Below are 14,872 nucleotides of genomic sequence, written 5' to 3' on the forward strand. Positions count from 1 at the left end.
GGTGGTGGAGAATGGTGGGGGGTGGTGATGGACAGTAGTGGTCAGTGGTGGTGGTGGCAGACGGTGGGTTGTTGTGGTGGTGGACAGTGGGTGTAGATAGGGTGTGAAGAAGTTTGAATGCGTTGGATATTAGCTTATTTTTTTAAGACCATAAAAGCATTTTTCAGGTTCTTTTAAAACAAACAAACTGTCTTCAGAAACTTATGTTTGCGCGCCCGCAAACATAAGGCCATCGCAGACCTTTTAAGCAAAAACAAACAGAACATTAGTTATCAATTTTTAAATATTATATACATTGCTAATTTTAAGTAGAAAAATATATATAATTTTAAATAGAAAATATGTATAATTTTAAATATATATTTAAAATGTAAAAATTGTATTAGAAAAAAAAAACAGAAAATGGAGAATGATAGAGAATGCGAAGAATAATTCATATTCCAATGATGATTTTGAATTATGGAAATACAACTGACGTGACGCATACATAGCAAATTCGAGAGAATGTCTCAAATAAGCCATACCCTTTAGGTCTTTTAAATATGTTATGGTGAAGAAATTCATCATAGTTTATATAGGTTCTAAGCATGATTTTCTTGAATATGCTGCTTTGACTCATGTTAGTTGGGTCGTTCTCTTTTGCACCGATTTTTAGATATGAGCAAATAGTAACGGGTATTGGTATCGAAACAAAAAATTCGGTACCAGTGCTAGTAACAACACCAAGTTTTAAAGAAATTCAGATTAGGAATTCGGAATCGGTCCGGTATTTACCAAACTTTTGCCTACATTACTTATACCGGTACCAAGTTTTTAGAAAAAATGGACTAGTACCAACTAGGGCTGTCACTTTTACCCGAAACCCGAAACCCAACCCTAGAAAACTTGTACCCGAACCCGAACTAACCCGACCCGAGAAACCCTTACCCGAGAAAAGGCTAACCCGAACCGAAGTAATTCGGGTTGGTTCTTAGGTTCGAATTCTAGGTTTCGAGTCAACCCGAAAAACCCGAATAAATTTTTTGTTTTAAAACTATATATATTTTAAGGTATTATCGGTTAAACTTTGCCACTGAAGTTCTCCAGTTTAGTCCAAATCGATTGTTCTCAATTCACCTATTATGAATCGATTGCTTATTGTTTATTAATGTTTCGATTTATAACTAAAAGCAACTATAATCCAACACCCTTATCACGGGTTACTGAAGACGATTATGTCGATCTTGTTTATTATTGTTGAACTTTGTTAAATTTTATTCTTTTTAGGATGTTTTATCGGTTTATTTTTGTTCTGTTATTGGTTTCTCCACATTACGAGTAAAGAAGAATATGTTACATCTAAATTTAACAATATAGTTATATTTTATAAGATACTTGAAACCCGATTAACCCAACCCGAAAAAAAACAAACCCAAAGAAACCGTGAAAGATTTGGGTTGGGTTTCGGGTCTGGATTTAAAACTTTGAAACCCGAAGAACCCGACCCGAAAAACTAACCCGAAGAACACCCCTAGTACCAACTACCAATGTCATCCCTTCCGTCTTTGCATATAGCATCAAGTTTCTAAACTTCCAACGAAGATGGACAAATTGCCGAGCACTTTAATTGAATTTAAAGAATTCCATAAACATGCATTGTTTAATGAAATCTTCATGTTATTTGCAAAATTATTGAAGTATAAGCAAATTAACCTAACCTTGTTAAGGAAATTTTAGGGAACAACATTTAAATTTCTAAGTTATGCTATTCACATAAATTATATGGATGGATTGACGATTAATGATTGCATGATCTTGCATATAAAGTATAAACAAACCCCTAACGGTACAACCATGAAAATGAACAACCTAATCAATTTGAAAGGCGAGGTGGTTCAAGCGGTATCAATGGTCACTTGGTGGATGTTATGGTAAGCAAGAAACGCCATCATTTTAACAACAAACCATTATCACTAAGCAAGTTGATGGGAGAAATAAAGTCAACCCCATTCCTTTTGATTACGCACCGGGACAAAAGATTGAAGGCAGAGCGAGAGAAATGGTGTAGTTTTAATTTTGAATAATTAGATTGTTATGTGCTTGAGGTTGTGCTTAATTTCCCTTGTTTGATTGTAGTTTCTTTTATTTTGTGTAATTTGGGGCCCTAGTACCTTACTCGGTGTTCCCATTGTTTTGTTTTATATATTTGGCTTTTCAAAAGAAAATCAATTTGAAAACATCAAAATGCAAACATATGTAAAATTTAAACCTTTGCGAGTCGATCATGAAGTATGATTGATATTCAATTATTCGGTAGTTTGGTTAGGTCTCCTATGGATCAGTAATATATATGAGCAAATTCGAAATGTGTTCATGTGATTCTATAATTCTGCCCAAGCTTCAAAACATGAACACGATGAAATAGTATGATTTTAGCCATTTTTTAAAAGTCATAGAGCAATCCCTTAAGTCGGTAAGTCATATTTTTTTTTAAATATCCATATTACAATTAGCATTTAGCACCATACAATCAGATTTTGTGATGTTTATAGTTGACCGCCGAGTGACCAATATCCAAAATTTATCGGACAACAATGTCATTAAGAGTTTATAGTTTGTGTCGGATTTCATTTATGGTATTTTGATGTTTGTTTTTATTCTTGACTTATGTACTAGTTACACGTCATCCCTAATATTTGGGATGCTACCATATGATTGGAAAGATAGAATTGCAAGAATGAGGTATTTGGTGAAATTCTAGATTTAATCGATTGGGATTATGCAAGAAGTTGCCGTTTTGCTGTACAAATCTTAAAGTAAAACTAAATTTATTAAATTTATCTAGATTTATTAAGTTTTCACATTATCATCGATTTTTACATTTTATTCTTGTAACAAAACTATTTATTACTAGGTTTGCTAAGTTTTTGTTTGAAAAAAAAACATATAACTAAAAATCAAAGTGGCCACACAAATTTGTTCGTGCGCTCATCCTTCCTTCGTAACGAAGGTACTCACCACCATAAGCCACGTACATATGGACCCATGACATACGATGTAAGTGGCTCGTTTAGTCGTTTATCCGTGAGTATCATAAGGCCGGGCTACATTTCAACATGGTTCTCAAGTTAAACTGCACAAGGTTTCGCATGCTTAGGTCCTGGGGTGTCGGGCCACTTGGGACTGATGTTCGCATCTTTAATCCGCTTGCGTTTATGCAAATGTCTGTTTTCACGACTTGAACTAGACTTCATGTTAAATTACATAAATAAATTTCAGAAAATGTGTATTAGTTTTCCTTTAGAACGCCATTTCATACACTCTCAATAAAATAAAGATCCAATTACAATAAAGAGACAGGTAAGTGAGCAACAAGCTGAGTGCAACCCCTTTTTAAGTTAAAAAATCGATTTTACTGAAAACAAAGTAATAGTTTCTCGTCCGATACACTCTCTACTCTGCTCTGCTATACTCTACTTCTAAATTACACTGTTTTTTTTATGCTCATAAACTTGAACCTACTAATTGAAAATGCAAACACCTTATCCAACAACTAGGGCAAACACTCTCTGGTCTTGTGTGTTCGAATAGTAAACCAATAACAATACACAAAACCTAACCATTTGTTTATTTTATTAGTTTTCCTTTAGAACGCCATTTCATACACTCTCAATAAAATAAAGATCCAATTACAATAAAGAGACAGGTAAGTGAGCAACAAGCTGAGTGCAACCCCTTTTTAAGTTAAAAAATCGATTTTACTGAAAACAAAGTAATAGTTTCTCGTCCGATACACTCTCTACTCTGCTCTGCTATACTCTACTTCTAAATTACACTGTTTTTTTTATGCTCATAAACTTGAACCTACTAATTGAAAATGCAAACACCTTATCCAACAACTAGGGCAAACACTCTCTGGTCTTGTGTGTTCGAATAGTAAACCAATAACAATACACAAAACCTAACCATTTGTTTATTTTATTTTGTTATGAAACCTAGATAGTAATATAATGAATACCATGTTCTGGTTTTCCTAATCCCATTGTTCACTAACTATTCTATATATATTTTAGTATAGTGTAAAAATCAAGAAAAAGATTTTGGTGGCGGGGCGGCACCGTCCTCCCCGGCCGCACCGGCAGTAATTAGGTTTGTCGTTAGCCTCTTTAATGCCCACTTTCTCACTTTTTTATCATTTTTTTACCCCATATTGAAGGAACACACTCACTCACCTTCACTTCATTTTATTATTACCTTTTTCCTATAATATATACTAAATAAAACACTAATCATTAATTTGTGAAACCATTTTATCATCAAATCATAACATCTCATAAAATTTAAAATTAAGCTCACCAAATATTTGATATGAAAATCATATAAAACAAGAATATAATAAAAATTAATATTTGATTATTTTTATATATATTATTTAGGGGGGAGGGATGGTTCCATTTTCCTCACACACACCACCCAATGGTGGTGTGCCACATCACCAGCTCCAAATCTATCACATTTGATGGATTTTAGAAGGGATGGTGTGGTGTAGTGTGGTGTGATAGGTTTTGGTATACATACATATATATATATAGGTTTTTGTGTGTGTGAGAGGAGTGTATTTGGGGTGTATATATATATATATAGAGAGAGAGAGAGAGAGAAAGAGAGAGAGAGAGAGTTATATAACTCAAACCCACTACACGCGTGATGGCCATCACGCTAACCCTCTCATCATGCATGATAAGAGGGGCGGAAGCGGTGTTTCAACAACCATCACGCACCACCCCCTCCCCCTCTTATAATTAAGAAACAATTTTAAAGTAAAAAAAAAGCGGGTCAGAGTGTCACCAAACCCAAATAGCTTTTAAACCGGGTTATAATATCTAATTTATTTGTGAAATCATTTCATTATCAAATCATAAATATCTTATTAAATTGCTTATAATAAATAAAATTAAAATTAAAAAAAATATATAAATATTAAAAACGAATAATATAACAATTCCTGTAATACGGAAGATAAAAACTAGTATACTAAATTAAACACTACTATTGAGTCTATTCCTTTTAAACAAACTTTATCGACCGACAGATCCGGATTTGTAGCAAAATAACCTTTTAATTGTAACAAAAACCATGCACTATCGAGCCACCCTTTGATTATAATATTAATTAGTTATTAAAAAATTAATAAATATTAAACGTTGACTATGCAAAGAGTCTGATTATATATAAGGGTGGGTTCCTGATCATATCATAACTCACACATAACATTATACCTCGTATCATCAAAGCTTAAATATCAAAAATAGATAACATGATTTGTGTTGTATATGAAGGGTATGGATCCTCCATACTCACACTTTTATTCATTACATGCATATGGTTTCCATATTTGCAAATTAAACATGCATTTCTACACACACTTTATATTATCATGGCCTTCATTCATCCACATGATGATGATCAAAATGTATTTCCCAACACCTACCACCTTTCGAATGTTCGGTTCCACGATTTACAAAATGTTGAGGGGGATGATGTGGGATGCACCGTAAGATCGGTAGATGAAACTTGTTCCGTCTGTCTGGCTGAGTTCCATGGTGATGATACAGTGAGTCAACTCGGTAGGTGTTGTCATGTGTTCCATGCATGCTGTATCGACAACTGGCTCGGACGAGATCAGTTCACTTGTCCTCTTTGTAGGTCAAATTTGTTATGTATTAATAATGTAAAAAGAGTAGGGCTGAATCAAAACTTAGATGAACAATTTGCACCTTATTGGCAATGGTAGTACTTTTGATAATAGGTTTGTTTGAAAACCGAATTAGCATTGTTTCATCAACTTCTTGGACATAAATCAGAAGTTGTTAAGAAGGATGTCTCTACAAAAGTTTAAGTTTCTTTCTTGTAGAATATGTATGATATATCTTACGTTCATAAAAGATCTCTTAGTAATTGACTGGACACATTTTCTATGGATGCTCGTTAGTTTAGTTAGTTATATATATTTGAAATTGGTTATGCTTAAATGAAATCTATAGAATGATGTAGTGGTGTAACATCCCGTTTTTTATGATATAAAGTTGGAATATCTAATTCCATTGGGCATTGGTAAATAATCTTATGATGTAACAACGATTATTTACATTTATCATTCTATAAGTAGACCAAAAAGTCTAATATTTTGGATTATATAGGACTAAAAGTGTAAATTCAGAGTTTGGTGATCAAATGCCATCTCTTAAGACTTGAGGGATCTTATGAGAACAAGCGATAAATAAGTAAAAGCTTGATCAAGTGAATAGAAGCCTCAACAAACCAAAAATAGAAATGTGTGTGTACCAAAGTGTTTAAAATCATTACAACTCCATTGGTAAGCAAATTTTAATCCCAATTCATTAAGTTTGATTTTTTAACAACAAAATTCAACATTTATCTTATACTAGTTTTTATCCTCTGTAATACTGGAGTTGTTTACGTTATTCGTTTATAATATTTATACATTTTTTAGATTTTAATATTATGTATGTAAGAAAGCTAATAATATACTTAAGGTTTCATGATGAAAGAGTTTAAAAAACAAATTAGATGTATAACCCAGTTTAAAAGTTATCTGGGTTTGATGAGACCCATGAGCCGTTTATTTTTATTAATATAAAATTGTTTATTATTTATAAATAATATCTTTTTTTAAATAAATTATTAATTTTTGGTATATCCTATTTTATAGTATTTTCATATCAAATATTTGGTGAGATTAACTTTTAATTTAATGAGATGTTATAACTCATTTAAGGGCTATCTGGTTTCTTAAGACGCATACCCGTGAATTCGTGTCAAATGCATGAAAATTCTCTATTTACAAATAAAGCAATCTGATGGCTTGAGAAAATGTAAGACGCAACTAAGGAGCTTTTAAATGTTTCGTTTATATATATTTAAGATTTTTAATGATCTGAATATGTAATCTCATAATTGTGAGAAGGGCACCATAACAATAATCTAAAAGGTCATAAGTCATTGTATTTTTTTTATCTAACATGAGGCAAGATGTCAAATATCGTTCTTAATATAGCCTAAAAAGATAGTATATATTATTGTTAAGTCTTAAAACTTCTTATCTAGTGTTGATGTAATATTGTAAGAGCATTCATAATTCATTTTTCATTTTTATATTTATAATTATATTAAAAATATTTTTTTTTCTTTTATTTTTAATTAAAAAATATTTTTTATAATTTTATCATTACCTTTTTTTTTCTCCTTCACTCACAACCACTTTCAAAAAACATTAAAAGATTATGGATTGGGAATGCTCTAATATATCTATGTCCAAGGATGACTCGTGGGACAACGAAAACAAGTTAGGCTTTTAGACCCACACTCAGTTAAGGCCTTCAAATAAAAAAAAACATTATATATAGATATATTATAATAAGTATAGTAAACTCAAATTAATGTATTGGTGTGGTGATAGACTTGGTTGTAATAATCAATTTTTTGTTTTTAACAATTGTTATCAAGAGGTCCCAAAATCTTGTTTCGATTTAGGCCCCCTTTGTTGAGCCGGCCCTGTCTATATCCAACATTTTTGTAAGGAAATAAGATAAATAGATGTCTGATTTGCCATAATCGTATCTAAAGTAACTCACGAAGTAGCTCAAATACATGTTAAAGTTATAAATTAATTTTGCTTTATAAATTAATACTTATTTTTATACATTTTGTTCCTATTACTATTTAGTCACATGATTACTAAAAGGAGTTTTGCATGGAAGGTTATGTGTGAGGATGCTAAATTCCGTTCCAATCAATGTCTACGCATCATCGATATCATGTATGGTTGTAAGTGAACTGGACGTTCGCCGGTGAGAAGTTTGTCTATGTCCGTCCATTTAATAAATGAACCGGACATGAGCAAAAAAAATTGCCCAGTAAGTTTAACAGACGGACACTAGATAAAGGTCACATTCGTTAAATAGTGATCGTGAACGTTTGGTAATGTCTGCTCGATTACGTCCGGTAATGCTATTCGTATAGCCATTATCTCAAGGCTAAAAAAAAGGAAGACCTAATGCTATTTCTTTTAAACTAATTTTCATTTTCTTGTTAATATGTAACACTTTTTTTTTTCTTTGATAATTGTAGGAAAATGATATTATGTATGTTTAAATTCCTTAAAAAATGAAGAATTTGAAACTTATTTTTGTGAAATACTAGAAGATTTGTGAATTTTGAACTCCAAAACATTATTTTGGTATGACCATGTTTTTGTTACTATGTTAATTAGTGTTACGTTTTTTTGGATATCTTGTGGTGTAATTTCAAATTTTTTGGTGAACTTTGTGGATTTATGATTATTCTTTTTGAATTAGTATGTAACCGTTTATGTTTATTTGTTGATTAGAGTAGTTTATGTATGTTTGTCAATTAATGTTCATTAGTTTTCGTTAGTGTTCATTTGTCCATTAATGTCCGTTGACGGTTGTATCCCATATTATAGAACGGACACGAACAAACTCAATTCCTTAATGGACCGGACATAGACACGAATTTTTGTTCGGTAGAGTGTTCGTGAACGGTTCGTTTATCCGATGATCACGAACAACGCCTTGTCCGGTTCGATCTATTTGCGCCCTGATTATTGTTTTACTTAAAAACAATATAAATGAGTTTTTTTTCATTATTATTATACCAAAAGCTTTGTTACATTTAACTTATTGTTATATTTGCTTAAATATACAAATGATAATTAAAAACAACACTGTAAATGCAACTTTTAATACTGTCTTTTTCAATTTTTAAAGAGGACAAGCACTAAAAAAATGTGTGAATTGTTCAACGATGTGACATCCATATTTATATATGTATAATTAATGATTTTATTAATTGATAGATAAGACATACAAATCACATTTTGGCTTTAAATATATCTATCAACTCTAGCAACACTAGTCTTGTACAATCTTAAAGAATATCAAGATCATTCCGGGTTTATTCTAGCTAGCTTCGAAAATTGACCAACGAGTAATAACTTTTTCCAGGCACAAAACCAAACGGTACAGCATTGACTGCGATAACCGGTTCATTGTTTTGAGAGATGAGTCTGAATGAATACGGACCGCGAAAAGACGGATCAATGTGTACTGCCCAAACCGCACCCCAAATGTTCTCCATCAATCTAAATTGTTGTGAACCGAATGACGCTATCTCTATCGAGCTAAGGCCACCATCTCCCGCACAAAATTCCACTGCCATCGAGAACCAATACGGGTTAACCATTTGATCTGTCTTGAACGCTATTTTGGTAGTACCGTAGTTGCATGGCACCCTAAACATAATACACCATGTAAATGATGTAAATAAGTTACAATGAAAATGTTACATTGTAGAACATTAGAGGTTTTTGTCATTGTTTTCAAAACCGGACGGAACTGGTTGGACCATATTTAATAACCGAATGACTTTATATATAACTATTTTATGGGGGTTGTTTTATATTATTTGTTTTTAGTATTCATATATTTTTTTTAATTTTAATTTTATTTATTGTATGTAAGTTAAGAATATACTTATGGTTTGATGATAAAAAATTTCACAAATAAGATGTTATAACCCGGTTTAAAAACTATATGAGTTTAGTGAGACCTAAGACTCTTTTATTTTTTTACCAAAAAATTGTTTCTTATTTATAATAATATATTTTAAAATAATCATATATTAATTTTTAATATATTCCTATTTTATAGGATTTTTACATCAAATATTTGATGAGATTATGCTTTAATTTAATGAAATGTTATAACCCGTTTAAGGAATATATGGGTTTGGTAAGTTCCATACCCGTAAGTTCGGGTCAAATGCATGAGAAGCCTTCATTTTAAAATCAAGCAACCTGTTGGCTTCCATAAAAGGGGGGAGCGACCACATTGCGACACGTAAGATTTTTGAGTTTTCATTTATATATATTATAGATAGATATCAAATTCAAACTGTATATATCCAATACAAAAAAAAATTATAAAAACAAAATTGTGTGCTGGGGTTAACTTTATATTTTAATTCAATATTAAGACATAAAAAATAAAATATGAATTCTAATAAATGTAACATAATATAAAATTTTGAATGGAAGTTTTGATAAAATAAAACGATCAAAATCAAGCCTGGTTCACCGGTTCGACCTATAAATAACTGGTTAGGTCATGAAAGTATTGGGTTTTATGTATTAACATGAACCTTCGATATTGAACATCAACTCGACCAAGATTACGAAGATTATCAGCTTGTCCTGGACTTGACATTGCACCGAATGCGGTTCCACTTAAATCAAAAGCAAATGGTACATTGTTACATGCACCCGGACACTCATCGGTTATGGTCACGGTAACAGGGATCATTGAGCAGTATGGCACTCGTGTGCATAAAATCTGAAGTGATAATAAAAATGACTTAAGTTGGATAGTAAATGAAGTTATTTAGCAAGAAACTTTTATGTTATATGTTTGTAATATACCTGGTAACAATTTCCACACCCTTTGCCTCGCAAATATATATTTGCATTTCCTGCGGCTATCATAGACGAAAATGGAGGAGATTGAACGTCATCGGACCATCCACAAGCACCTCCTGTGTAATCAACATTTAGAGGTTGTAAGTGCTTTTAAGATGTTATGAAAGAAGTATTTAAACCAATATTCAAAACTGAGATCTCGACTAGAGAGGAATCATGTGTTTGATATGATTATCATTGTACCACCCCTGAAAGTTTGATAATATCGAGCTTAAAAGCTCTTTTTAACACAAGTGTACACATAACATGTCAATGTATCATAATAAGCTTATTGGACGATAAAATTACCACTTCCAGCACCATACGGATCTCCATACCAAGTTGCCAAAGCCGGTAAAAACCCTCCTAGTTCGTTGGGTTTCACAAGGAGCATACATGAAGATATTGAAACAAAGATCAACAACTTTTGAATGTGTAAGGCCATGCCACTTTAAAAAGAATCACTAACAATTTTGTGATTGTTGTTGATTAAAAGGTTTACCACTTAATTTTGATAACTTAAATGGTTCAACCCAGTTTAGAACAATCAATTTGTTTTGTGTAAGAAGCTTAATATTTCACTGCAAGATATACACATTAGTGAAGGTATTTAAACAACTCTTACTTGAAGATTTGTTTAGTCAACAACACATAAATAGGATAACATATATTTCGAATCAAACTTCTATTAATAGCATTTGTTCAATCTTGATCCTTTTTTTAATAAATACATGTAAAATAAAAATTCTAAATTAATGGAGTGAAGTTCGCATATGACAAAGTTTGTTGACTATGAAATTATATATAAATTTCTAATAATATATTGTTTTATGTATTACTTTTTGCATTTCCTATTCGAATTTGGTTTGATTTTTCGATTTTGAATTCATTCCAAAATATCCTAACTCAAGGTAACTGAAAACCAATTCATCAATGGATGCAAGGATACGAACAAGGCACCGTATTTAGAGTTGGATTTACTTAAAAATCAATTTAATGCAGCGGAAGTACATTCTAATTTGCAGCGAAAACTAAAACATTTTTTATTCAACTTCATTATCTAAACCAACCTTCAATATGGATAACCTTGTACGCATTTCAAGTTTGCCGCGTCATTTACAATACATACACACATATTAAAAGTCAACTACACGCTAATTGAGTTTTAGTTTTTCTTTCTTTACATAAAAGTATATTTTCTTCATTTTAACTCATGGCACAATCGTATGCGAAGATATTAATGCCATACTTTACTCACCTACGCGTTCTTATTCGTTCATATCATACTATGCATAATTCTACCAAGTACGCACGACATCACACGCACAATATTCATGAGAGAAACACTATTTCATATCCATTTAAGGAACTTTTCATATTCATAAAAGGAACATCTAGCCATGTCCATAGAAGGAGCACCTATGCATATCCATATAAGGAAGTCTATCTATATCCATAAAAGGAACGTTTATTGATCATATCCATAAAAGGAATGTCTAGCATCTAATCGTAAAATCTCAACTCATATCCATAGAAAGAATAATAAAGCATAACCATTTAAGCAACACTTAATACGTAACCATACAAAGGGACGATGCTACATAACCATATAAGGAACATAAATTGCTATTAACGAAGTAAAAACCCTTCAACTATCATTTGTACAATACATAGAAGATGTAACATCCCCAAAATTTTGATCCAAATTTGACAACTTAGGTAAGTTGAATGATCAAAAATAACATCAAGACAAGACATGAGGAGATATTAAATAAGGAATTATAAGAAAAATAAGAAAATAAAAATATTTCCTAAGTTAAAGTTTACTTACATGAAAATAAACTCCATCCCACATTGGAAGTGGTAAAGAAATGGAAGCTCTTTATAAGAGAATTTCCATAGTTATATTCTTTTATGAATATCATGCACCAAGTGGTCCTAGTAGAGGGTGCTTGGCACCCGACGCGCACGGGCTCGGGCGAGGACAACGGCGAAGGGCATTGGGCGCAATGTGGCGCTTTGATGGCGCACTTCGCACGCTCGCATCGCCGCGAGCCGCTTTGAGAGCCGCCTTAGTATTTTTGGACAACGAGAATTAGACCAGAAGTGACAAGCTGCAAAAGATGAAGGACCAAAAGTGAAAAATAATTCCAGGAACCCATCGCGTTACGCGATGAGTCCAAGGAGACGGCCATCGCGTATCGCGATGGGCCGTGATGACGCATCAACACGTGTCACACTCTGGTGACACATGGCAGCAGGCCAAGACACGTGGCAGAACGTGTCAGGCCACGTGGCGACACGTGGCAAGATCTCAGAAGTATGGGTATCGCGATACGCGACGAAGGAAGAAAGGAGCCCATCGCGTATCGCGATGGGATCCAATTTTGGCTATAAATAGGGAGGCTCACGGCATTTCTCACACACACATTTCCACTCTCTAAGTTACTTTCTCTCTACCTCGGTTTGCGTGCCGAACATCATTTTGCGTACCACCGACCTAACAAATAATACCTCGTAATCCGTGCCAAATACCCGGCGTTTTCCTCGAAGTTCGTGCCAACCGAAAGTAACCCGATATTCCGTCTCAAAGTACGTTCGCGACCCGGCGACCGAACATTGCCTCGATTTGCGTGCCAAGGAAGGTGGATCAAGAACGCCTCGAGAAACGTGCAGATAGAGTAGAAGTGCTGCCCGTATAAACTTATGAATATCTAACCCCGAATACCGTGCGAGGTAAGGGGTTCTGCCTAAGTTATTATTTTATTATTATAAATGGCTTAGACCATAGTCGAGGGTATAGCCCGAACCTTGATTACGATTAAGAATAATATAACTTTTCTTAAGCAAAGGTTATAGTCAAAATAGTATTTCTTTATGACTAAGAAATATAACAAAAGAGATTATAATTATGAAATGAATGTTTCTTCTTGAAGAAGAAACTTTATATAGATATTTATTCCTGAAGAAGAAACGAACATATTGGAAAATGAATAAAGGACTAAAGGTCCAAATGTTTTGAATATAAACAAATGATTTTTATCAAGGTTGAAGTTATACCAAAATAGACTAAAGGTCTAAAGCTAGATCGCTGATCTAGTTATTTATACAAATGTTATTCTCGTACTATAGGTCCGAGGTAACAAAACAAGTGAACACATAGAAGAGCTCAACCCTTTGAAGTCGCGTTCATACAGGGGGACTACTAAACGGGTTAAAAAAATGCAACTGGTGGAGCGGTGGTTATATAGAAAGAAGGGTATGTTTTGTTTTCAATAATGAGGTACCCATTTTTAGGTGTGTTAGTGTGTATAAATATTTTCTGAACGTTTCTCATGTTTCTTCTATTGTATAAATATCAACGATGTTGTCACTGAGATTGGGAATAATAAGAAAATTTTAGATGCTTGAAGCTTATTTATCATTTAGGAAATATTAATTATGAGTTCAGTGGTAGATGTTGTGAGTTGTTTGCTAACATAAATGGGTAATTGTGGGTTTATTGAAATATTAGATATTTTATTTTATCATATGTTTATTTTGGCATTAAACCTCATGTTCAAGCAATGAATTTGATTATGACATTTCGATTATGGTTTCAGCTGAATAATTAAATGGGTTTAAATCATGGGGTCAAGTTATTTTACAAAAAGTAACAAAAATAAGAAGGATTTGTAGCCACATAAAAAAATCCCTAAAAATTAAAAATAAATAAATAAATCATAACTCAAAATTTAATAAAATAGCGAAAAAAGTAAAAACACAAAAATGTTTCCACCGTTTTTCTCGTTCTAATAAAAAAACACATTGGTATGTGAAAAAGTTGTCGTGTCTTTTTGTTTATCATTGTGTTTTGTGTTTTTTTTCATCATTGATTGTGTCTTTTTTGCTTGACATTGTGTTTTTTTATTTATATTGTGCTATCTTACTCAATATTGTGCTATATTTTATTCGGCATTGTGTTATATTTGCGATCTATTGTGTTTTTTTAGTTATAATTGTGTATTTTGTTCATTTTCGTCATTGTGTCTTTGATATCGGCATTGTGTCTTTTCGTCAATTTTTTTTATTTTTTGCATTTTTTTTAATGGATTATGGCGGAAACATTTTAGTTTTTAAATATTTTTCTCTTTTTTTTATATATTTTGAGTTATGATTTTTTTTATTTTTTTTTTGAATTTATTTTTAAAGGGTTTCTTGTGTTGACACAAATCCTTCACACAGTTCTCATTTTTGTCTCCCTCTGTATTTAACTTTACCCTAAACCATGAAGCAATTTCCATGTATGATTTTGATCGGTGGTCGACAAACTCCGGTATGTATAACATCCGGCCCCTC

The 14,872-nt window shown here is 32.4% G+C and overlaps 1 protein-coding gene across 1 annotated transcript; it reads right to left on the bottom strand.

Moving 5' to 3' along the window:
* Positions 1-8,985: 8,985 nt before the first annotated feature.
* Positions 8,986-10,979, bottom strand: LOC143618440 (expansin-B15-like). Its single transcript, XM_077090658.1, has 4 exons — positions 10,844-10,979; positions 10,499-10,611; positions 10,222-10,412; positions 8,986-9,313 (listed from the first exon to the last, which is right to left on the bottom strand). The coding sequence occupies exons 1-4, from the start codon at positions 10,977-10,979 to the stop codon at positions 8,986-8,988; spliced, it is 768 nt and encodes a 255-aa protein (XP_076946773.1).
* Positions 10,980-14,872: the final 3,893 nt, after the last annotated feature.

The sequence above is a fragment of the Bidens hawaiensis genome, unplaced genomic scaffold (genome assembly GCF_021521415.1).
Source record: "Bidens hawaiensis isolate Kalapana, Puna unplaced genomic scaffold, B.hawaiensis_p1.1 tig00002338_1, whole genome shotgun sequence".
Lineage (NCBI taxonomy): Eukaryota > Viridiplantae > Streptophyta > Magnoliopsida > Asterales > Asteraceae > Bidens > Bidens hawaiensis.